We start from the raw sequence: 24,208 nt of genomic DNA on the forward strand, positions 1-24,208 counted from the left end.
AAATGTTATGCAAACAGGTTTCATAATATGCATTCTGCTCTTTAAATTTCTCCCACTTACAAAAAAGCTGTATTTTTCAGATTTAAATAGGACGGTGGGTCTACCAGCCACTTGTAATAAGATGACTGCTGTGTGCATGCAACCCTTTGGAATGGGAGAAAAATAAACTGAAGAGTTAACTTGGTTTATATGGATTCCATAAAACTCATCATTTAAATTTTCTCCATTTCAAAGTGTCACATTTACAAACAGCAGCCATTTTGCACCCAGTGCCCTGTAGACATGGTCCCATATTTATAACAGAAAAACACTGCCATTTGTTTAAATAGAAGACATTTTAAGTGGAGAAATATCCTTCGTAAAATATTAAGACGTAATTGGTGTAATTGAAAGTGGAGATAAACCATGACTCAGTGTTACATAGAAATACTTTCATCCACTTTAAATTTCTCCCATTTGAAAACAATGACAGCATCTTTCAGTTATTAATATGGCACAGTGTCTACTGGTCACTGGGAGCAAAAGTCCTGATGTTTGTAAATGTAACACTGAAAGGGATAAAATGAAAATGAAGAGTTTTCTTAATCAGTAAGTTAACTCTTCATTTTAATTTTGTTGAATTTAAAAGCCTTCAGAAACATAATTTTGTTCTGATGCTCCAATATTGAGTTGACAAGGTTTCCTATTTAAGATTTAAATACCTCGGTGCTTCAGTTCTTCACCTGTGTGCCCTGGGTCATATATCGGACTTCAGCAATGCTCATTATCATCTCCCTGTTATCTGTATCCTGAAGAGAATAATGTAAAATAAACACAACCTTTCCTTAAGCTTAAAAGAAAACTGTGACTTTGTGCTTATTTAAAAATGAACTCAAGGCTGCAAGCTACTCTGAAGGGGTCTGTAAGCTACTGGTAGCACCAGATCAACTCGTTGGAGACATCTGCTCTAGAGGATTTTAAAAAGTCCCATTTCCTCGTACGACGACAAGACTACCCAGGGTAAAAATACCAAACCTCCTCCATAAACATATAGTTCTCGGATAAGGCATTAGAGAGTCATAAGCAAAAGTTATTATTCAACCTCAATCACATAGCATCATTATAAAAGTATAAAATCAGTAGTAAAATATTTTTGAATAAACTTGCATCTACATAATGAACAAAACACAAAACATAATTAAATTCAAATGTTTTATTTCGTAAAAAAAAATGTAGTTTTAGTTTCTAGGTTTAAGAAAAAGACAACAACTCTAACATGGCCATAATGCTTAGATTCACTGCAAACTGTAAAAACAGGCTTTATATATATTAAAAAAAACAATTTTTACATTTTACAATTTTCTACAGGCATGCACAATTGAAAATCAGTTCGGTTAAAAAAAATCCTAGATGCAAAAGTGGAAAAAACTACATTACAATCTCACACGACTGAAAGTCTTTCACAGCTGCCTTGGATGGCGCACAACAGAAATATGTGCGGATTCAATTATTCACTGATGCAGAAAACAGTATCAGCAGAAATGCTCTAAATGATGGTTGGCCAGAAAATGTGGTGAATGATAAATGGGAGGGGGGGTGACCAAGAATGCTGAGGCAGGAGTAGATCGAGTTAGGGAAAGAATATATAGTATACTGGCTGAATAATGAATTAAATATTGAGAGGCAGTTTAGATTGGTCACCCGCAGCAATTGTTTGGGAGACTCGCTGAGGTTTGCTGTGAATCACCATAAATTATGTGTCTGCCACTTTGACAGCATGGATTACTTAAACCATAACGATTTACTCCACCAAACTATGGTGAAAAAGCCTTCCACACTGCCAAGTCAATCAATTCAGTTCATTTACGGCTATATAAGAAGAGAAACAGATATGCAAAAAAGCTGGACTGCAAGGAATTAAGGCATTCCTAAAAGAGTGTTACTCGTGAGAGTTTTTGTAATTTTTTCAAACAAAATAAAAAAATATTGCATCAATATGTTTCAGAGAGTTGGAACAGAGGAAAATGGGAAAGTCTGCAAGAATTTTAACATTTTCTCTAATCTAGCACAGTAAATTCTTCATACATCAGACTTTTCTTCCACCCAATAAATCCAAATTAGCAGACGTGGATATCTAACAATAAAGCACACTCAATTTGAGAATGGACAGTAAAGACTAAGAACAGGAAACAATAAAATAGGTACCCAAGAAAAATTCTTAATGTATTCAAACCTTCAGGTGGGAAGAAATTAAAATGAAAGGTATGTATTACAGCACCACTCTAGCTACAGAGGAAATGTAATACCCCAAATTACAGGAAATCAAATCAAGACAAGAAAAAGCTTGATCGAGAGAGTCAGTAAACATGCAAGAGAAACAAAATAAGTGAAAACCTAAGGTTAGAGACAGTCTGTCCAAAAGAGAAATCAGGAGATTGCCCTTAGAAATGCGTGTTTCAAAGGCCTGGGTTGAATGGAAGTATCACATATCAGGCTTACCTAGCATTTTATCGACTCTTGCACTAAATCTTTCAGGAAATCATTAAATCTCTAAAGTATTGTCAACATCAGGGTAGAGAAATAAACAAGACAGAGAGAATGATAAAGAATTAAGTGACAAAGGTCCAATACTAGGCAGAAACTTCCGACTTGTTGGGCAATGTAAAGTTCTGCCCTTAAAACAGAGGATTGACATTTTAAGCAGAGGATGCTCATTCCTTATTGTTCAGTGCAATTCTTTGATGCATCTAAGCAGTCCAGAGAGATTTAAAATTACAACAACAAAAAAATCACAAAAAAAATGTGGAAGTGGAGAAGAAAAAGCATTTAATGAAAATGTAAACAGATAATTTAATCGGATTTGAGTAAGAGTAAGAATTTATAGTCAGGCAGTAGACTTGGCAAAAAGGAGGAAAACAGCAGAAAATGCCCACATGAGTTTGAAAAGAAATAACAATGAAGAGTAGTAAAGAGACAAGAGGGAGATTACTGGATCTTAAAAGAGGAGAGAAGACACAATGACAGTTGAATAATAGCTGCATAGTTTGTCCGCTGGTGATAATTTAGAAAGGGCTCAAATTAAAGTGAGTTTTTACGCACGTGTTGCCTATTTTTTTTATCTCTTTCCATCAAAGGAATAATTCTGAAAAACAAAGGCCATGAATGATTGCAAAGTATGACATAAATTAGGAGAAAAGTGTGCCAAAAATGTGTGCTAACATACACTAATGCAAACATAACACATTACCTATTTTTATCTTTGCATGAAAAATGGCACTCGTTCTCCAGAGATAAACATGTAGGCAAAAAAGCACCATGGGGAGGGCAGAAGTACATCTCAGCATCTGGCGCACATACAAAAGTGAACCCTTAAAAACAGAGGTGATTTTCCTTCTCAACTGTTTCACTTTAGCTGAAAATTCACTTTATATATCAATTTACAATAAAACCCATGACCATACCACATATGTAAACCTCTTGTAATAGCATGAAAACAAATATAATTGGTACAAAAAAGTTGAGTAAACGTCATGATTTTGACATCTTTGAATTCATATGAAAACAAGATTTTAGTGCTAGGAACAACCCTATGAAATCACAGTGAAGTCATCTGGCAGTGACAGCCCTTAGGAGTACAGACTTAGCCGGGACGAGTCCTCGGAAAAGCAGTACACACAAACCGTGCCAATCTTTGAATGTTTGTCAAGCATTTTTAACCAAAACATACTTCCAAGTCTACTGGACTTCAATAACTGCGTAAACAGGTTTTGGAATGACAACTGCTGTCCAAGAATATCAAATTCATTGAAAGGGAAAGAACAAACATGGAAATTCCTGCCCTTTATTATCAGGAAAGATGTACAGAAATACATTTTCCAGTAAGAACGTTGAAAGGAGACGTTGACTGAAACCGAACAGGTAATCCTCAAAGAGCAGTCAACACTACATAGAGGATTTTGGTTCTTATTCAGGTAGGGCCTGACAATCTAAAATTACCACTAAAAAAGCAAACAAACCAACAACAAAAACAAGAAATTTGTTGTTACTGCTTCTTTTCTTATTTGTTAACTTTCTATATTTACAGCTTGGAATTACGTTCTACAGATGGCGTATTATAGAGACAAATTGCAAAGAAGGACTTTCTGTATAATCTTCACCAACAAATAGTTTAAGTTAGTATATACTTTTTGATACAGTTTATCAATGCTGTGTCATTCTCTCAAAACAGTAAATTACTGTACAGAGTTCATATTTTACCAATTTGTTTTGCAACACAGACTACATTTTTTATCTTTCTAGTTATAACCATATGCTGTTCGGAATATTATTCATAATCTCAATGCATTTGCTTATGAACATGGGAATTAATGCAACATATTCTAGCCTACTTAACAATAGTTTTGATAGTAAGCACACTATCAATATTTGTTTAATAGGAGACTTGCTCAAAGAAACAACAACCTATCTAAGCAATGGTTTGTGTCAAGGTAACTCTGCCTGTATCAGTTAAATAGTATATCGCTGCGCTAGAGAACAGTTTAATTGAAAGATAAAAATGAAAAAAAATCCAATGTCAATTTATTAGAGCTTAATGTCAATGTGAATAATTGTTTGTTTGTTCTGACCTTGAGATCAAAGTAAAAGATGGAGCGGAACAAAATGAAGTAACTGCAACAAAAACAACCAAAATGCCCAAAGTGACTAAGATGGAAAATGTAGAAGTTTAAACCACTGAGCTGTAAACTGCAAATATGAGTGGTCAGTGTAAATGAACGGGGTCGCCAAGAGGTCAATATTATACCAGGGACAAATAAAAAAAGATTTGGATTGCAATCACATCCTCCTTCATTCCAGTCTGATTTACACAAACTGTCATCTCTTAAATTGTACATGGAAAGACACGTAATCCCAGTTGAAGACCAGAGTCTGTTTTCTACTATTCTTCGTGTCTACAGATGTGTGGCACAGTTAAATTGTGAATGAGTAAGCTAAGCCAGACAGAGAAATTCATCTCGTGATTTTAGAATTTACAATCTAGGAAAAGAGGTGTGTGTTATATGCTGGCCAGCTGAAAAAACAGTACTGTTACCAGAACATTCCCCCTAACTTCTGTTGAGATTCCTATGCTGCTTAGTCAACCCTACGATTCATTTTCGGAAGACCGGGGAGGTGAGAAATAACTGGTAAAAGGCAGAATCAGGCAAAAAAAGCACTTCTAAATCGGAATGTGCGAGCTCTTCAAAGTCCACAACCCACATACAGTAATTCACTATTAAAAAAGGACAATATAAAAAAAGTCAACATTATGTACATATACAGGATTCTGGTTGAAATCCTCACAGCTTTGCACCGGACGCATGGGCATTAGTGGTCAGTTCTTATCAGTGTCACAAAGTCAGACACTTGAAGTTTCATTTCAGTTTTACTACAAGTAGCTAGATGTTTCTCAATGTCATTTTATCCCTCACTGAAAATTTCCTGGAGTCGTATAGCAGCGCTCAATTCAAGGGACTCTCTTCTCCTCAAAGTGTTGAGCATGGATCATGTAGTTGGATTAATAAAATGTTACGTCTGGAGGACACTGAGAAATACAAGTTGCTCCAGGACAGAAATGTGGAGCATTTGGGCCAGCACCGATGTTGTTGTTGAAATAACAGAAAGTCAATATACATCCAGATAAACATAGGTGTAGCCCTCAACTTCCGGCACCACGTTAATCCCTCTGTTGCGTCAGCCTTGCTGAACAGTGCTCAAAGCACAGCTACTCAACACGGCCAAGTGCTCCTGATAGAACTCCCCAAAAAGATTAATGGAAGATGCAGGACATGATCAGTCACTCAGTGCAGTAGTGGTAATCAGTACCTTTGAGACAAGATAACAAGAGTGTTTGGCAGTTGTTTGCTATAAACCAACCCATCACATTAAGAAAGGCAGGGTAAAGGATCACGAAAAGGTGAAGGACAGCAAACGGAGGGGGTCCATCTCAAATCCTTGAAGCTGGAAATTTACACTGTGGGTCCCTGAAAGAGGGCTTGGTGTAGAGAGGCAGTCCTCTTTAATCAAACACAGGTTAAATGGTGAGACACTGGACGGATGAGAAGGAACTGTGTGAAAAGTAGAACAAACATGGGGTGAAAATGCAGATATCAGAGACAAAAGAGGAGACACAAACACAGTGGCTTAGGTATCTGTCTCCCTTCTGTCTCCAATTACACGACTCCCCACTGCCTTAATTCATGGAAATCTACTTTGTTTCCTCTAAACCGATGTCTCCGATTGCAGCCTCATGACAAACTTGTGTGACTTGGGGTCCACAAACTCCTCAGACAGTTTAAAGAAAGGGATCTTCTTCGTGGTAACAACTAAACTGAAGTCTTGACGTTTGAGGACAAAAACCACACCGTCCTTGAGGCCATTGGTGACAGGCTCCTCGCTGACCAGTGTCCACTGCTTGGCTAGCCAGCGCTCCTTGTGGTACTGAATGGTGGGTCCTGGACCAAGGTATCGCTCTAGAAAAGCCTGTATGGGAGGATGACGAGACAAAAAAATCCAATTATACATCTAAATGCAGTCAAAAGCAAACATATTTACTAGAGGCATTTGGTCATTATCAACAGAGTGGTCAGAAACTATGAATTTATGTCCAGAATCCCAATAACATTGGTCTATAACGAAAAGTGGAGTTTTTATTGACGTTCAATGTACAATTATTTCAGGCAATATTTCCATAGCTTTACTCATGGAAGTCATGTGTTTTTTTGAGCTATACGTCAATATTACTATTACGTGTCCAAAAGGGCTAGTACATTTTATACAGAAAAAACAAAAATATCTTGTTAAGTGCAGAAGAAAAATGCCTATGCCGAGTTCAGAGAACATCAATGTGCAAAAAACCATTTCATTTTGTGAAACAAAAAAACATTGGGGCGTTTTTGTCACATTTACAGAAACTGCTTTTAAATGTTTTAAATTAAAATATGCCATGTATACGACAATTTTCTTTCTTTTTAAGACGGTGTTAAACTCAGTGTTGTAATTTAACTACGTTTATATAAAGAGCAGGACAGAATCAAAATGAATATACAAGTTATCCCGAAAACAAAGGCTAGAAGTAATAGTCGTCTAATTCTAGAGCTGTATACACATTTTAAAACCTCTGTCTTTGGCATTAGGAGTAATTTTACTTGCAAAGATCGTATGTTGGCTTGTATTTATGGTTATTTGAGAGGATGAGCACATGGAGTAAGTGAACTACTAGGAGCAGAATGTTATGAAGTGGAAGAGCATTTCATCATCTTTATGTACAATGGTTTGATTTGGATGTTATTCTGTTTGAATGAAATCTGACTTGCTAGAAGATTTCCTACTAAGAAAGTTGGGATCCCTCCAGCTAGGTAGCTGCACCTCAGCAAAAATCTGCATTAACAGATCCAAAGGTCTACTTATATTTATATACTGGCTAATGATACCAAAAGGCAATATTAAAAATTCCCTTACAACGAGACTGAGGGTCCAGAATGCTCTATCATCTAAACTCCGCTACAGCTGACTACCTTGAATTATAATTTTCCGCTTCGAACTACTCCAGCCAACAGGCTGTGAAGAGAACGAATAGTTTCTTACCTGTCGGTGTAGTTTTGCAGCTTGAAGACTTTCTGGATTCATATGCTGCAAATTATTCCGCGGCCTAGTGGTTGGGTCCAGAATCGTAGTCTTTTTTCCTTTTTTTTTCCGTGGCCCAGGTGGGCGCAGACATCCCACCATTTGGTGTTGTCCTGTGACGTCAGCACGCTTCCTCTGGAAGCTCTCACCTTTGGGCGCCGTCTTCGGATTCTTTTTTTCTCTTCTCTCTCCTTGTTTTGTATTGTCATTTTTCCCCTTTTTACCCCTCCTGCCTCAACTTCTTGGCGGAGGTGGCGAGTTCGCTAGTGATTCCAGAAAGTCTTCAAGCTGCAAAACTACACAGACAGGTAAGAAACTATTTGTTTTGCAATGTGAATCTTTCTGGATTCACTTTGCTGTGCATAGACTTTGTAGCGGTTTTCTATGTTTGGGTTGGCTGGGTGGAAGATCAGCGTTGGTTGTTGAATATATGTTGAAGCACTTTTTGTCCTACTTGTGCTTTCTTGTTCATCTGTATATCCATGCAGTAGTGCTTAGTGAATGTGTGCACTGAAGCCCATGCTGCCGCCATGCACATGTCTTGGATGGGTGTGTGTGCGCCAGGAAAGCTATTATTGCTCCCTTTTTCCTGGTAGAGTGAGCTTGTGCTGCTCCTTGTAGTTCTTGGCTTGCCAGATTGCGGCAGAATTGGATGGTCTGTGCGATCTATCGTGCAATGGTGTTCTTAGTTACCGGTCTTCCCAGAAAACTGCTGGCAAAAGACGCAAAGAATTGCTTCTTGCAATTTTTAGTCCTTTCAATGTAATGCATCACTGCTCTTCTAGCGTGCAGTGTGTGCAGTGCCCTCTCTGCGCTTGTGGATGGTTTCTGAAAGAAACTTGGTATCTGTATTGTCTGGCTTACGTGGAACTTTGACACCGCCTTTGGCATGAAATGTGGGTCTGTTCTCATTACCACCCTGTCATTGTGAAATTGAATGCAGGGTTCTTGTAGAGTTAGCGCTTGCCATTCGCTCACCCTGTGTAGCGAGGTGACTGCCACCAGAAAAGCTGTCTTTATGGTGAGCATATGTAGAGAAGCCTTGTGAATGGGTTTGAATGGTGCCTTCATGAGTTGCGTTAGAAGTACATTGAGGTTCCATGCCGGCGGTGAATTCCTTTTTGGGAGGGTGGGAGGGTGGGAGGGTGGGGGGGGGGGATACGTTTGGCCCCCTCCAGGAATGTTTTTACCACCTGGGATGTAAAGAAACGTTTCCCTGTTTCTCCTCTTGTATAGGCTACTATTGCTGCTAGGTGTACTCTTAGCGAGGTGTAGCTTACGTTACTCCTTAGCAAGCGTGTTAAGTACTTTAGCACTGTTGATTCCCTGGTGATTCTTTTTTGGAGCTTTTCCCTGATGCACCATTGGGGGAACTTTTTCCATTTTGCTACATAACACTTCCGTGTGGTGGACCTCCTGGTCTCCCGCAGCACCGCCAGTGTGCTCTCCGGGAGCTTTAGGTGCACAAACTCTAAATCTTCAGGAGCCAAGCAGTTAGGCTGAGGCTCTCTTGTTGTGGGTGGAGAGCCATTCCGTTTTGCATCGAGAACAGGTCTCTTCTTTTTGGGAACTTGTGTGGCGGCCCCTGTGCCATTTCCACTATTTGTGAGAACCAGGACTGCCTGGCCCACTGTGGTGCTACCAGTATCAGCTGGTTCTGCACTTGCTGAGCACCCTGTGCATCAGCGGTATCTGGGGGAAAAGCGTAGGCAAATGTCTTCGACCAGCTTATCCATAGGGCATTCCCTTGGGATTGCTGACCTGTCTGTCTGGATGCGAAGTATTGTCATTTTGCATTCTGGTGTGTTGCAAAAAGGTCCATTTGTGGGGTCCCCCACTTCTTGCACAGCTTTTGCGTTTCCTGTGGATTGAGCTTACCACTCGTGGGATGCTGATGTCTGTCTGCTGAGTCGGTCTGCTTCCACATGGTCCTTCCCTGGTAGATGTATCACCAGGAGGTCTATTTGTAGTGGGATGGTCCATCTCCATATCTCCTGCGCTAGCCCTGATAGCGCCACTGATTGTGTGTGCCCGTACAGCTGCTTCAGGAAGGCTTTTAAGGCTAGGAACACGGTCTTTAGTTCTAGGTAGTTGATGTGTTTGACTTCATCTGTTTGTGTCTACAAACCCCTCACTTTGAGCTGGTTCATGTGCGCTCCCCACCCCATTTGGGATGCCTCTGTTGTGATGGTCACTGTTGGAGTTGGTGGTGTAAATGGCTTCCCCTTTGTTATGTTCTCTTTGCTCCAACATGTTGTCTCCTCTTGCACTGTGTGCGTAACAACCACTAGATCTTCCCAACTCCCTGTTGACTGTGACCATTGCTGTTGGAGCCATCCCTGGAATGGTCTCATGTGGAGTTGAATACTGGGGACTAGGTGTATGCAGGACACCATCATATCCATGAGCTTGCTCACTGTCCTCACTGTCAGAGCTTGCCCCTTCCGGTATGGACGAGTCTCCTTCAGTAGGGTGAAGGTTTTCCTCTCGCTGGGGAACACCCTGCCCTGAATGGTGTTGATCTGTGCGCCCAGAAAGATCTTCACCTCTTCTGGTTCTATCGAGGACTTTCTCCAATGTACCAAAAAACCTAGTTCTGTCAGCAGATGCGTAACCCACTGAGCATGCAGTTTGGATTAGTTGTAGGAGTTCACCTTTACTATCCAGTCGCCAAGGTAGGAATATACATGTATTCCCTGCCTCCGTAGGTGCTCCGGTACCGCTGCTAGGCATTTTGTGAAGACCCTTGGTGCGGATTTTAGTCCAAAAGCTAGGGCTGTGAACTGGTAGTGCGTTTTGCTGCTGGCAAATCTCAGTAGATGTTTGTGTCTTTTGTTCATGGGAATGTGTAGGTAGGCATCTTTGAGGTCTATAGTTGACATGAAATCCCGGTCTCTTATTTGTGGTATAACTTCCTGTAGGGGCGTCATTTTGAATTTTTGAGTTTTTATGTATTTGTTTAGGAACCGCAAGTCTAGGATGGGTCTTAATTTTTCGTCCACTTTTGGTACGAGGAAGTAGTTGGAGTACACTCCCCTATTTCTTTCCTTGTAAGGCACTGTTTCTATGGCCTTCTTGTGGAGGAGTTCTTGTGCCTCCTGCAGAATGAGCGAGAGCGCTTTTGGCGAGCGCGTTTTGTTGATTGGCCTCCTGTTTGGTGTCTTTTTTCCCAGTTCTGTACAGTATCGGAACTGTATGATGTTGAGTATCCATTTGTCCGTTATCTTCCACTCCAGGATTTTTTCTTTGTGTGTTTAATTGTTTTTTGAGTTTTTTGTTGTCCTGCCCCTCTAGAGATGTTGTCTGAGTGGGCACGTTTGGCACAGCTGAGTCACTTGGAGGCGGGTTGCTGTCCCCCTCTTCTCGTGTGTCCCCATCCGTTCGATTGCCCCCGAAAGGACTGGCCCCCTCGGTTGGTCTGGCCAGCTTTGCTGTTGCTGACCCTGCTATTGCACCTGGTTGTTTCCTTGATAAGTCTGCTGGAAGGCCTGGTGGGATGCTCCCGGTTGGCTTCCTACCTCTGCCGCCCTGTCTCCTTGAGGGTGTGCCCCTTCTCATCCCTCTGAACTGCAGTTCTCCCATGGACCTTGCAGTTTCATTATCCTTTTTTAGCTGGGTCAGCTTCTCGTCAACTGGGGTGCCAACACAGTTGTTCCCCGTTAAAGGGTGTGTTCAGAATATTGTTCTGGACTTCTGGTTTCAAACCAGACATCCTCAGCCAGGCATACCTTCTCTCCGTCACTCCAATCATCATAAGCCTGCTGGCTGTGTCTGCTGCATCCAGGGCAAACTTTAGGCAGGTGTTGGCCATGTTTTTGCCTTCCTCCACCAGGTGTGCTGCCCTCAGCTGGTATTGTTCCGGGAGATGTTTGAGCAGCTGCCGGACCTCCTTCCAATGTTGGTACGCGTACCTGTTTATTAGGGCATTGGAGTTTGCAATGCGCCAGTGAATCGTCACATTCCCCTCTACTTTCCTCCCCATGAGGTCTATTCTCTTACTCTCTTTGTCTGGAGGTGGCCCTGAGTTTGTGGGAATGTTTGCCCTCTTCTTGGCTGTTGACGTTATAATGGAATTAGCTGGTACGGATCCATGGATATATGCTGGGTCCTTCAAGGAATGCTTGTATTTTTTCTATGTTCAAGGGGTGACAGATAGGCAGGCTGCTGGCTCCTTGACAGCTTCCCTGCCCTGGTCCAGCACACTTGGGAGCATGGGTAGGAATTGGATCCTAGTTTGAGTGGGGAGCAGAGTCTCCAAGAGAACAAGCTTTTGGTTTCTCTTCCTCTAATTTTGCCCCATATGTTGCTGCAGCGTTCTTGATGACCATGTTGTAGATGCCAATGTCGTCTGGCGGCGAAGGCTTAGACGGATATGACTCTACGCCCTCCTCTGTGCTTTCAGCTTCGGTCCTGCCATTCCAGGTCCTGCGCCTCAGAGGAGGTCGAGCCCAAGTATGTCCGCCGATTGTCCTCGCCTTCGTAATAATACAGGCCCTCTTCGTCCTGTTGCTCTGCAGGTTCAGGAGTTTTCGGCGGCATCAAACTCCTCCTCGACTTCTGTTTCGACTACAGCTGTGGGCTTAGGAGGGATGGTGTATCTGCTCATCCGTTCGTCGAAGTCCTTTTTCCTCTGGAGGATGCGGTCCATTTCAGCCTTGAGCCGTCTCTTCTTCTTCTCCATTTTGGCCGCTTGTTCGGCGTCGAGAGTTTCGGCGCTTCTCTTAGACGTCGCCGATGTTGACGTCAAAGTTTCCTTCAGCTCTTTTTCCTTTGGCGTCAAGCGTGCCTTTTCTGGGCCGGGCTTCAACAACCTAGGCTTTTCAAGAGCTTTCGCCGGCTGGGAGTCCTTTTCGAAGGATCCGCTGGGCTGTTTGTCCGTGGACGCAGCTGTGGTCGTTGAGTGTTTTGCCGCTCAAAGTGGTTTGTTGTGGACTCTGGGGAATTTTTAAATCAACGGGACTGCGAGGACCAGCAGCCCGTGTTTGCCTCTTCCCGCCCTCCCACGCCGGGACTTTATAAACTACTTGCGGCCCCAGCTCCGCGGGTGCAGCTCGAAGTGGTTTGTTGTGGACTCTGGGGCGTTTTTAAATCAACGGGACTGCGAGGAGTAGCAGCCCGTGTTTGCCCGCAGCTGTGTGCCTCTTCACGCCCTTTCCACTTGTTTGTATTTTTTTGTGTGCGCACTCCGCAGCGCGGAACGCGCGCAGGCCAAGCCCGGGCCAAGGGCGGGCCCGTTTAAGCCCGTTGCAGCCCGGACCGGGCCACCCCTCTTCCATCCCGCCTGTCCAACTCCTAGGCGTAGCAGGTTCTCTGTAAGTTATTTTTTGTTATCGTATTTGCTACAGGGAAAGGTCTGGGCGGGAAAGCAGGAGTAGGGTATTGACCTCGGGTGGCTTGGTAGCGGGGACTCTGGACAATTTTATCATCAGAGCCAACTCATTGCTGGACCACGAAATAACTCTGATGGAGCGAAGGCTCTCTCAAGAGATTGCCACAGCAAAGAGGTTTTCGTTGGGACACATAGCAAACGCACGCTCACCCAAGCATAGACCGAAAATGATGGCCAACTAAGCCCCTGAAGTCTTGGTGAATTCACAAAGCTCTGAAATTATACAGGACTTGGGTATCCCAGCACCAACTGGCGAGACACAGCTACCACCAATAGCAGTGACAATCTCAGTAACAACCTCGGCTAATATTGTGGTAGTTGATAGTCCAGGAGGAAAATGCTACTTACCAGTATGCATCTGTTCTTGGCATGTAGAGCTGCAGAATCCTACATTTAGCAATAGATCGCCACCTGGTGTTGGGCTCGGATGATAGCAGGTTGTTGTTGTCTTCTTGGAAGAAGTCATTTGTAGTCACGAGATAGGGGACTCCTCCCTTGGACAATACTGCGCATGGTCATGGACTCCATCCTCAGATTTTTTTTTTGCCATGATGGGAAATGAAGGAGTTAGTAGAAGTAAAGAGAAAAGGATGTCCATGCGTGTGCATCTAAATAAGATGAGTACTGGAACAGATACAAGTCCCGGGAGGGCATGTAGGATTCTGCAGCTCTACATGCCAAGAACAGATGCATACTGGTAAGTAGCATTTTCCGTTTGAGGCATATGAGCTGCAGATCCTACATTTAGCGACGATTCTGCAGCAGTGTCTCCCCTAGCGGTGGTCGCTTGTATCCATTGCAGCATACTGAAAGAGTGTTTTAAGGACAGCTTGGCCTACTGCTGCTTGCTGCTTGGTTTGCACATCAACACAATAGTGTTTAGTGAAGGTGTGTATTGTAGACAATGTTGCTGCCTTGCATATATCCTCTAATGGCAGGTTTCCTAAGAAAGCCATAGAGCCTCCTAGTTTGCGAGTGGAGTGTGCTCTAGGAGGAACTGATAGTGTACGTTTAGCCTTGTGATAGCATATTTGAATACACTTAACAATCCATATAGCAATACCTCCTTTAGAGATAGGACTGCCTTTGTGTGGGGGAGAGAAGGATACAAATAGTAGTTTTGTTTTTCTGAAGGATTTAGTCCTGTCTGTGTAATATAGTAGGGCTCTTCTAACATCTAGGGTGTGCAAAGCTCTTTCTGCAACAGAGTCCGGTTTTTGAAAAAACACTGGTAACTCTACTGATTGGTTTAGGTGAAAAGGAGTAATCACTTTTGGTAGGAATTTTGGATTGGGTCCAAGTACCACTTTGTTAGGATGTATTTGAAAAAATGGTTCTTCTGTTGTGAATGCTTGGATTTCACTAACTCTTCTGAGAGAGGTAATGGCAACAAGGAAAGCAGTTTTCCATGTTAGAAATTGTAGTTCACATTTATGTAACGGTTCAAAAGGAGGTCCCATGAGTCTTGTAAGGACCACATTTAGGTTCCATACTGGAGCAGGTGGTAACCTGGGTGGGATTATTCTTTTTAATCCCTCCATAAATGCTTTTATTGCAGGTACTCTAAATAGAGATAGATGTCTATTTTGTAAATACGCTGGAACAGCTGCTAGATGCAGACGTATGGAAGAATAAGCCAAATTGGACCTTTGTAAATGTAGAAGGTAGCAAATGATATTTTGGATGGAAACGTCCAAAGGATCAATGTGATTGTTGTTACAGTATATTGCAAAACGTTTCCACTTAGCAGCATAGCATGCTCTGGTAGTGGGTCTTCTAGCTTCTTTAATTATATTCATACAGTCTGGTGGTAGGTTTAAGTAACCAAACTCTAGGACTTCAGGAGCCAGATCGCCAAATTCAGTTGGCTTGGTTCTGGGTGTCTCATTTCTCCATGGTTCTGTGTTAACAGGGATGGCGTGAGCAGTAATTTCTGATGTGGAACCATTGAGAGATCTAGTAGCGTGGTGAACCACGGTTAACGTGCCCATGTAGGGGCCACTAGTATCAGTTTGAGGGACTGTTGTCTGAGCTTGCGTAATACTAGTGGAATGAGTGGGAGAGGCGGAAAAGCGTACGCAAATCTGCCTGACCAATTCATCCATATTGCATTCCCCTCCGACTGTGGGTGTGGAAACCTGGCGGCGAAGGTTGGGCATTTGAGTTCTTGTGGGTGGCAAACAGGTCTATTTGTGGATGCCCCCACATTTGAAAGAATGGTTGAAGTACTTGTGGGTGCAACTCCCATTCGTGAATCTGTTGTGATTGACGACTTAACAGATCTGCTATCTGGTTGTGGATCCCTGGAAGGTGTTCTACTGTCAGATGTATGTTTTGAGGGATGGCCCATCTCCAAATGTTCTGTGCAAGTTGGGACAGTTGCAGAGAGTGTGTCCCCCCTGTTTTTGTATGTAGTACATGGCTGTCATATTGTCCGTTCGGACTAGGAAAGCTTTGTTTTGGATTTGTACTTGAAAGGTTTTGAGTGCTAGGAAAATTGTTAGCAGCTCTAAGTGGTTGATGTGGAACTGTTTCTGTTGATTGTTCCACTGACCTTGTGTGGTATAATGCAGGAGATGGGCTCCCCATCCTGTGAGGGATGCGTCTGTCGTGAGCACTACTTGTGGAACAGGTTCTAGGAACGGCAGTCCCTTTGTCAAATTTTTGGTGTTCCACCATTGCAGAGAGCGATATGTACGGCTGTCCACCAACACCAGGTCTGTGAGCTGACCTTGTATTTCCACAAATAAACCATGTAAAGTAGCTGGAACTACGAGCTGATTTCTAAATGTTTAATGTCCTACACCTCACTCTCATACCTTTCCATTTACCAAATGACAAACATACGGAACAATAAGCTGATGATGAACCAGGATCACAAACCCTGGTCAATAGGGTAGCCAGGGCTAGAATTTACACTCACTGGTTCTGCAACCAAATTATGACTGCAGCTCAATAACACTTTAGGCTCCGCTACAGAATGAGCATTATATTGGAGGTGGTAGGGGTTACCATGCAAATAAAAAACATAATTTTTCTGTTAATTTATGACTGAAGCAGTTTGTCAGTATTGAATTATAAAAGTTCCCACCCCCTGTACAGGAAGAGTGGATGCATATGGACCACGTTATAAGGCTGTGCTCTTTAGAGATTTCACAGACAGCGTGCAGTGTATCACAAGGCCTCATAAAACTCTTAGATGACAAACTGCAGACTCTATGGTAGCACAGTTGTAGCATAATGCATCTAGCTTCGATGTATCACTGTTCAACTCTGTGATTACCACTCAGGAGAGTCTTGGCTACCACTGTTTACCTTTAATTTGTAGTTTAAGAAATCTTGTTCTGATTGAAATAAAAAACTAAAAAAGTCTCAAGTTACACCCAATAGCCCCTTAAGCCTGAATACATAGTTACAACAATACATTTGTGCCGCTATAGTGCAATGTCAATGGTTTGTCAGTTAGCGTTTCTGATATTAAAAACCCGTACACAAATTAGCTTGTCTGTAGGTATGTAGCAGCAAAAATGCTTATTGTCAAATTGTCTTTGGGAAGACGAAGTCAGCCTTGCAGTGAATCGAACATCTAACTCGCTGATCACTGCAACACTCGCTCAACCCCCTGAGCTAAGGGGTGGTGCATGCTTTTTGCCCTGAGTTTCACTCTTTTCAGGTCAGCAGGTGCATGCATGGCTGCACAAAAGTAGCAGGAGAGGATGCACACATTGCTTTCTCAAATATGCTTAAGAATGAACCATTTGCACCCATTATTTTCAAAATTTGCTCCTGGGATTTCCCGAATCCCCACATATAATGGACAGGCTTGCTCGTTCCGCTTGTCTGCCACAGAGCACTTATCCCAAACTTTTACGCTCACCACTTTCAAATGTCACCAGCCGCCACTGGCTCCAGAAGAGTTTTGTTCAGGAGGTATAGCTTGAGTCCTGTAGCACAGCAAGCAAGTACCCCTTGTGGTAATGCCCATTGCATATAGAACATCTTCTGCCACAAACAACAAACTGATGGAAGGAGTGTCTCAATTATTCTCTGCTACTAACAATCGTTCAGATTGTTTGCCCCACAATGCTATTCTACACAGACTAGACATTTGCAAATCAGTTTTGGTCCTGCTCCAATAGGAACATTCCAGCTCGATGTGGCTGCACGTGTTGGAAAATGAAGGCTGCTTTACTGCAATGGCGTGATATTATTTCAAACAACCCTTTTTATAAACATTCCTTACTTTGAAATAAAAAAGTTGCAATGGGTTTTAAAAAGAAAGGTATATTAAATAATCGGATTATCAGTCCTAAATTATGAAGATTTGAACTGCAGTTCTTCCACTCACTGGCACCTAACTGATGAAGCTCAATCTTTCAATGTATATTTTAATCGGTCAATAATATTTAACATGTTTAACAGTAGACGAAGGGCCACTAAGCACCATCAATTTACACGAGTTCATTGACACATAAAATCTTATTTTAGACACGTAAAACAAACGTGATGATAATGTTGGCTTAACCTTAGGGGATAATTGCAGGCCTGTAAGAGACAGACTATCTGGCTGCAGACCAAGGTGTTCATCACACTACATGCAATGATTACTGTGTACAACCCACCAACTATGGCATAATACCCACTGAATGCAGAGAAGTCATGAAGAGCTATGAAACTAGTGCGTATACATTTAATGCAAGGAGTAACACACAATAGTTTAACTTGCCATTAAAATAAGCACCGATTTCCATGACAGAGGAAGCAGTCACCAACTGTCATTTGAAATAATTCAGCCTCCCTACTGAAAATGTAGCAATTGTCCTACATGAAAAAGGGGCCACATATCCAGATCTGAATACAAATGATGCAATACAATAAGAGAAGGAAGATGTTCAAGAACCATTTGAACCACACTCAGAGAAGAAGTTGGTTGTTAAATGTAAGAATATCATTAGCTGGCATGCATCGAATGCTGTATGTTAAAACTCTGCATACCTGCCAAGTGGTCTCATGACATTTGGGCCCCTTTCATCTAGTCCTGGTTATGTAAGCACACGTTTTCTGCATTCTGGAGACTGTCATTTCGTTTTTAATAAGAAAGGCTACAAGCATTGCAGACGACATGGGGTCTCTTGAGGCTATGGCTCAGGAGGGGTGGGAATTCTAGAATCTATAATGTGCCAAACAAACCTTGGGTGTCATGTCATGAGTGATGCAGAACTCCAGGTGTTGTAGTATGCTCTCCATGGTGTGATAAGGTTGCTGCTTTGTCGTCCGCAAGTACTTCTGCATAGCCCGAGCCATGGAGGCAAAGATGGCCTGCGCCGCCTCGCGGGGGTCCATAATTTCACGGGGGTTCTTCTGGTCCTCTTCCTGCATCCTCTTGATGTGAGTAAATGCCTCTTCCACTGCAACCACCAACCTGTTGAAAGGAAATGGAATACATTATCACATTGATTACAACTGTGCAGGTCTAAATAGTCACCAATCAATTAAAAAAACATGTTTTAGTACAAGTTCAACCAAAACCTAGTGATCCATGATTGGCAGATGCGTTAATGGGAATAAATGTGGGTGAAGTTTTAAACTTACCTCATTAACAGAGGCAAATTAAAATGTATGATTTCGCTCACAGTGAAATACAGGCAACCAGGCCCACTACAAGGGCCTGATGGTGCACTACTAGGACTGCCTCCATCCAGGTGCTCTTCCCAGAAAGACCGGGATTCTGTCTGCATACATGCATTCAGTGGGCAGCCACAGTTGTGTACTGAGAGCACGGCATTGGATCCTAAATGTAAGCAATTTGACTAATTTTAGTGCAGTGGGTAACCAGCTGTTCATTCGTAGCAGGTATTGGCTTTTCCTTGCCAATAGATGGCCCACCACTCGCAGGGCAGGATTACTGGCACGGAGGCATTACAGTGAGCCTCCACTGTTCGGTAGCGGTCAGTAGCTGCCTGTTTCTGGACAAAAAGGCGGGCAGAGTGAGAGGGGGGGGGGACTGGGACGAAAAATAAATAAATGAAATAACAACTGTTCTTGGCTCCGTCACTGTGCACTGCAGGCACAGGCTTCCAGAATCTCTGGGCCAATCCAGACGCTGCAAGAAAGCAGCGTTGGGATTGGCTTGATCGCTGATGATTTGCACTCCTCGGGAGACTGGGAGCCTGTGTCTTCTGGTCTGGCGGGGCGACACTCCTCCGCCATAGCGGAGGAGCCGCGGCTGGTGGCCGTTAACCACCCATGGACGTTGGCAGCAGAGGAATGTATTCACACTAACTACTAAGCCCATTACATTTCCCCTGCGTTTTTTTTTTTTTTTACCTTTGCTATTCTTTAATGTTGCAATGTTTTAAAAAGACAGGGGAAGTTGCAAAACAGTACTTTTTCAATGCCGCAGAAACCAACATGGCATATCAAATTCCAATTTTTGTTAATACGCTTGTTTATCAATTTAACACATATGGGATGGAGAAAGCACAAATATTAAAGATGCTCAAAGCTCTTCCTCAGCCACATTCTTTATCTGATCGTTATCTGATCGAGATTCCTTAATTTTTTATCTTAGGAAGAATGTACATACTGACTGTGTATGTGATTGCAGCATTCGTGGAGTAAGTGACAGATGGCGCGATTACTGTACTCTTTCAATGAAGACTGAATTGATGGAAGGATCCATGCCATGTCTGCCTGTAACCTGTGACTTGCAGATCATAAGCAGGTCTCTGCAGTACCTATCCAGTCCCCTCTGCTCTCTATATGGCTGCCTCAAAGCCTCCACTTTGAGATGCTGCTTGGCCATCTCACGAAGAAGCAGCTTGAAATCCTGGCTGATGCAAGCCTCTACTTTCGCCCAGGCCACAGAGGCCGCTAGAGGTAGTTGACGCAGTCTAAATTAGGAAGAAACTAAAGGCAATCCCTTGCTCGTGTCCTGCTTCACACAAGAGTGATCTACAAAGAACGAATTTCCAAACACTGAACAAAAAGCAAATGTTGTATTTAAGTGATAGCACCATCTTTAAAGCACTACCTTATTTACATTCAAGGTGACAAAACACCATGCAAAAATGAGAATATCATTTTTAGTTATACCATCACTATTGCTACCCCACAGCGTTCAAACTCTCACTGAACTAAGCGTGCCACGGGTCGCAAATCCTCTGTTTCAGCCAATGACTGCCAGAAGGAAGGGGCTAAATGAACATGCATTAACAGTAGGCTAGTGTAACCAAAGATTCCAACTTTGATGCACACATTTTTGTTCAAAGTATTCCGAACTCTAAAGTGCATACATCTAAAGCATTCTTTAACAGAGCATCTTAAATTCTACATTCTACCCAAGTACGACTGTTTTAAAGTTTATGCATTTTTTTCCTTTAGAAATAATCTTGGATGGGACTTAAAAAAAAAATTACCCTCACTTATCTGAACTACGATTTAAAAAAAAAAAAAATTTTTAAGTAAAGGATGAAGGTCAGAAAGAAATATCAACAAATATACAAGAAAAGTAAGACCACAAAATAAAATCAAATATAGGAAGCAACCAAATAGAACAATACATGTACATATATTCATCTATTAGGGAGGACCGATCTATCACGGGCAGTGCATATCCTATCAAAAATGTCACACCCCAGGTAAATTTGAGTCTGGGTAACTACAGCAATCGAACAAAGGCTTCAGTCATCTGGTCACCATTCATAGACATAAGGCAGCCGGTGGTCTTTACAGTGTGGAATGACTAATTAAGCGGCTATCTTTGCGCTAAGTAAAAAAAATGTCTTGTGTGGATGGGTTGGAAATGAACTAAAATTTCAATATCATACCAATTGAAAATCGAATGCATTAAAACTTGTGATTCCAGGGGGAGGAGCTACGCTAGCAACCAAGATGGCCGCTTAGGCTCCCGGCTCCGCCGACCTCCGTCTTCAGCCAGATAATCCTGTCATATATCCTGATCGTACGCCTGACTTCCGAGTAGATGAATCGTTGCTGAGTACGATGGAGCAATCCCGGTAATTTTATCGCCCTGATTGACGGAGTTGTGTCGTATTTTGGATCTCGGCCTAACCCAGCGTGTGAGCCGGGGCCTCGAGTACTAACCCAGCCGGGTTACAGTTGAACAACATCGACCGTGGGACTCAGACAGGGTCCAGTCTCTCGCAGTGGATGTTATCCTGGCCCGATTCTGATGGCGGTCGTTAGGCCTGATTGAAATCGTAGGAGTGGTGTCAATTTTCGTCTGTGGCTCTGTAAGCGGGAGTCCCCGTGCCGGCGCCCCGGTTTGCCGCCCCCGGGGTCTGCTGGGTTGGGGCCCTCTCTTACGGTAGCGGGACACACACGAGGCTGTTTGTCTGATGATGCACCCTCTGATGCCGTCCTCTCCGCTCTTGCTAATCCCCCCCAGAGAAACCGGGCTCTCCGGGTAACACGCCTATGATTAAAATCGACAGAGCGGAGATGGGTCGGCCGAACTGTGAACCGTCATTGAAGACCGCATTGGCCGCCATCGGGGCACTTCATTCACATCTGGAAGCCATTGTTCACAAAATGATCGCTGGTATCATCGAAACTGGGTGCCCGAGTCCGGACCCTGATTTATCGCAAGAACAACGACGACTTGAATTTCCCACGAGGCACATAGTGCCGGAGGATGAGGACCCCGTGCCGGAAGAAGTGTTGGTGCCCTTGGCTAGTACGCAGAGTGCTTGCGGACTTGGTTCTTTGGCAGTATTGCAGCAATCACCATCGCTGCTGCTCGAGACTGCTCTACTTGGTTTTTCACTCCTGGGGACTTCCATTAGGGACTATCGTAAGGCAGAGACGTCTTTTCCCTCCCTAGCTGTTTTCCTACATCTACGTAGGGCACAACATCTGGACTTAATGTTGGTGAGGGAGATCATATGTGTGGCTGGGGTTTGCAAAGACTCATTGATTTTGATCCGTCCCAGACTGATCTTAATTGAACTCCTCACGAACTTTGACTCTCTTGGGATTGTGATGGTATTGTCAGATAGAGTTCACATGAGAGATCGGAAGGGCCAAGGATGAGATTGTTTGCCTGGGTCTGATTTTGGGGCTTTGGAGGACACGGGATCTGTTACCATAATGTTTGCGGAAGGTTGGGCGGTGTTTAACGACTCCCCTGTTTATCTCTGTTTATAACTTCTGGCTACTTTTTGATTTCCACAGGGGTTGTTTGTGGCTGGCGGGGGGGAAGGGAGGCCGGGTGCTTGTATGAAACTCTCCACCGTTTTCTTTTCTACTTTTAGAACTCAGTTAGTATGGGCACACTGCTAGTTGGGGTTAGGCGATAGCCATATGTAGGGGTGCAGGGTGGGGGGATGGGTTTATTGTTTAGTTTTGTTTTAGCGCTAGCTCTTATAGTCCCCCCCCTTTTTTTCTCTCCCCTCTCTCTCTGTCTCTGTCTCTTCAACAATATTGGGAATTATCCTGTACTTGTCTATATTCTAGTTTCTGGTGAACGTGCTTCTACTATCCCGATTCTATGGGTGGATGGGTTCTGAGAATTTACACCTGAGCTGGGGGGTAGATTGAAATGTCGTAAATCCTGTTTTGTATTTATTAACGCAGGCGTCTTCGCTACTCCCTTATCGCATTGTGTTTATCCCGATTTTGTACCGATCCGCCTAGTATTATGCTTGACTGTATGACACCAGATGTGTCTATTCCTTTTCCTTGTTTCTAATACAATAAAAAGATTTAAAAAAAAAAAAAAAACTTGTGATTCCAGATGAGACATTGCTTGAAGCAAGTTTCAAAGATGTGAATTCTATCTTGTGAGGTCGGAGCACACCAAGGACAGGTAACCAAACCCATTCCGCCCCACTGCGTGATTCTCCTAGAGGTAGAGAACTTTAACGGAAACATACAAACTGCTACTGTTTCATGGAAACCTAATAGACGCATCTTATGTTGAAATGAAACAGAATTGATTTTACCACTGCAACACCAGTATTTACTTAGCCGGCTGGTTCTGAATTTTCAGCAGATTCCGCGAGGAGCCCTCAGCAACGATAACACAAGTTTCAATGGCTAGAATTGACAGGCTTTTAAGGCACAGGAATAACATTTACACATTTATAATCTGATGTATTTGAAAGAGAATCCCTCTACCAGCTCGAAATATAAAGTGTTAATAAATAATGAACTGCAATTTGTCACCTGGCGGAAGCAAGCCATGGCAAAATATATACACACCTACATCTGTACAAAAACAATGTGAATCTAAAAGGTTAACCAGGCTGGTGCAAGGACTGGTAATATCAGGCGACAGACTGACATGAGCGGCGGTGTCGCAGCCCTGCCGCCGGTTCAGAGGCCCCGAAAGACAATCCTGCTCTGCTCCAATTCCCCTCATTCAGACATACCTCGCCTTGCGCTTTCGAACTCTGCGCTCATGCTCTGCCTCCTCGTAGTAATATTCATTATGACTGTTGTCTCGTCGCCTGGCTGCTGCCGCAATGACTGCTCGGGACTGTCCTGTCGAGTTATTGGTAGTGTTTTCTAAAAAGGAAAAAAGCAATTAGATTGAGGAATAGTCCGTACTAAAAACACCTTGCAGATTCTTCACACAACAGTGTACGAGCATTGTTGCATTTGTCTCGTTCAATTTGAGAAAGCCCATACGCCAGACCTGTATTGAACTCCACGATTACAGTACATGGTGACCACTTTTGACGCAGTCAAAGATATAAATCTGTGTTGTTAATCATTCATTCAACCTTTAAGCCTAGGCTCTGCGACTGCCCGTCCCTTCTACAACCCGAACTCCGCTCCATCCGACAGAGAACCAAAACCTCGGCCTAATCAGTGACTCGATATTCCCCAACAGAACCCCTCTGATTCTTGGTCCAATGATCCTCCCCTTTCATGCTGCTGTAGTAGTTGGAGGTCCACTAAAGAACATAGTAAAAAGGAACTAGCAAAGTGAAAATGCACAGCAATTCCGTTTTTCTTAGATACTTTGTTATCAGCGATTCTCTGGTTAGTTAAAGAACCCCCATGGGCAACTACTATTATTTAGATTAAGGTCAACTAACTACAGCTTAAAAGACTCAAACAGAAGAAAAGAAAATTCAATAGTGGCAGTAGAATTTGCCGAACAAGAACACAGTCCTTAAGTGTGAGGTTATTATAATAGTAGTTGTCCAT

General features: G+C 43.0%; 1 protein-coding gene across 1 annotated transcript in view; it reads right to left on the bottom strand.

Annotated features, from left to right (window-relative positions):
• Positions 1 to 1,177: 1,177 nt before the first annotated feature.
• Positions 1,178 to 24,208, bottom strand: part of VANGL2 (VANGL planar cell polarity protein 2) — a 282,060-nt gene continuing 259,029 nt past the window's right edge. The window contains exons 7-9 of the mRNA XM_086945339.1: positions 23,425 to 23,560; positions 18,221 to 18,452; positions 1,178 to 6,498 (exon numbers count right to left, since the gene is read on the bottom strand). Coding sequence (XP_086801465.1) covers positions 6,238 to 6,498; positions 18,221 to 18,452; positions 23,425 to 23,560 — 629 coding nt within the window. The 3' untranslated portion in view covers positions 1,178 to 6,237. The remainder of the gene's footprint in view (positions 6,499 to 18,220; positions 18,453 to 23,424; positions 23,561 to 24,208) is intronic.

The sequence above is a fragment of the Lissotriton vulgaris genome, chromosome 12 (genome assembly GCF_964263255.1).
Source record: "Lissotriton vulgaris chromosome 12, aLisVul1.2, whole genome shotgun sequence".
Classification (NCBI taxonomy): Eukaryota; Metazoa; Chordata; class Amphibia; order Caudata; family Salamandridae; genus Lissotriton; species Lissotriton vulgaris.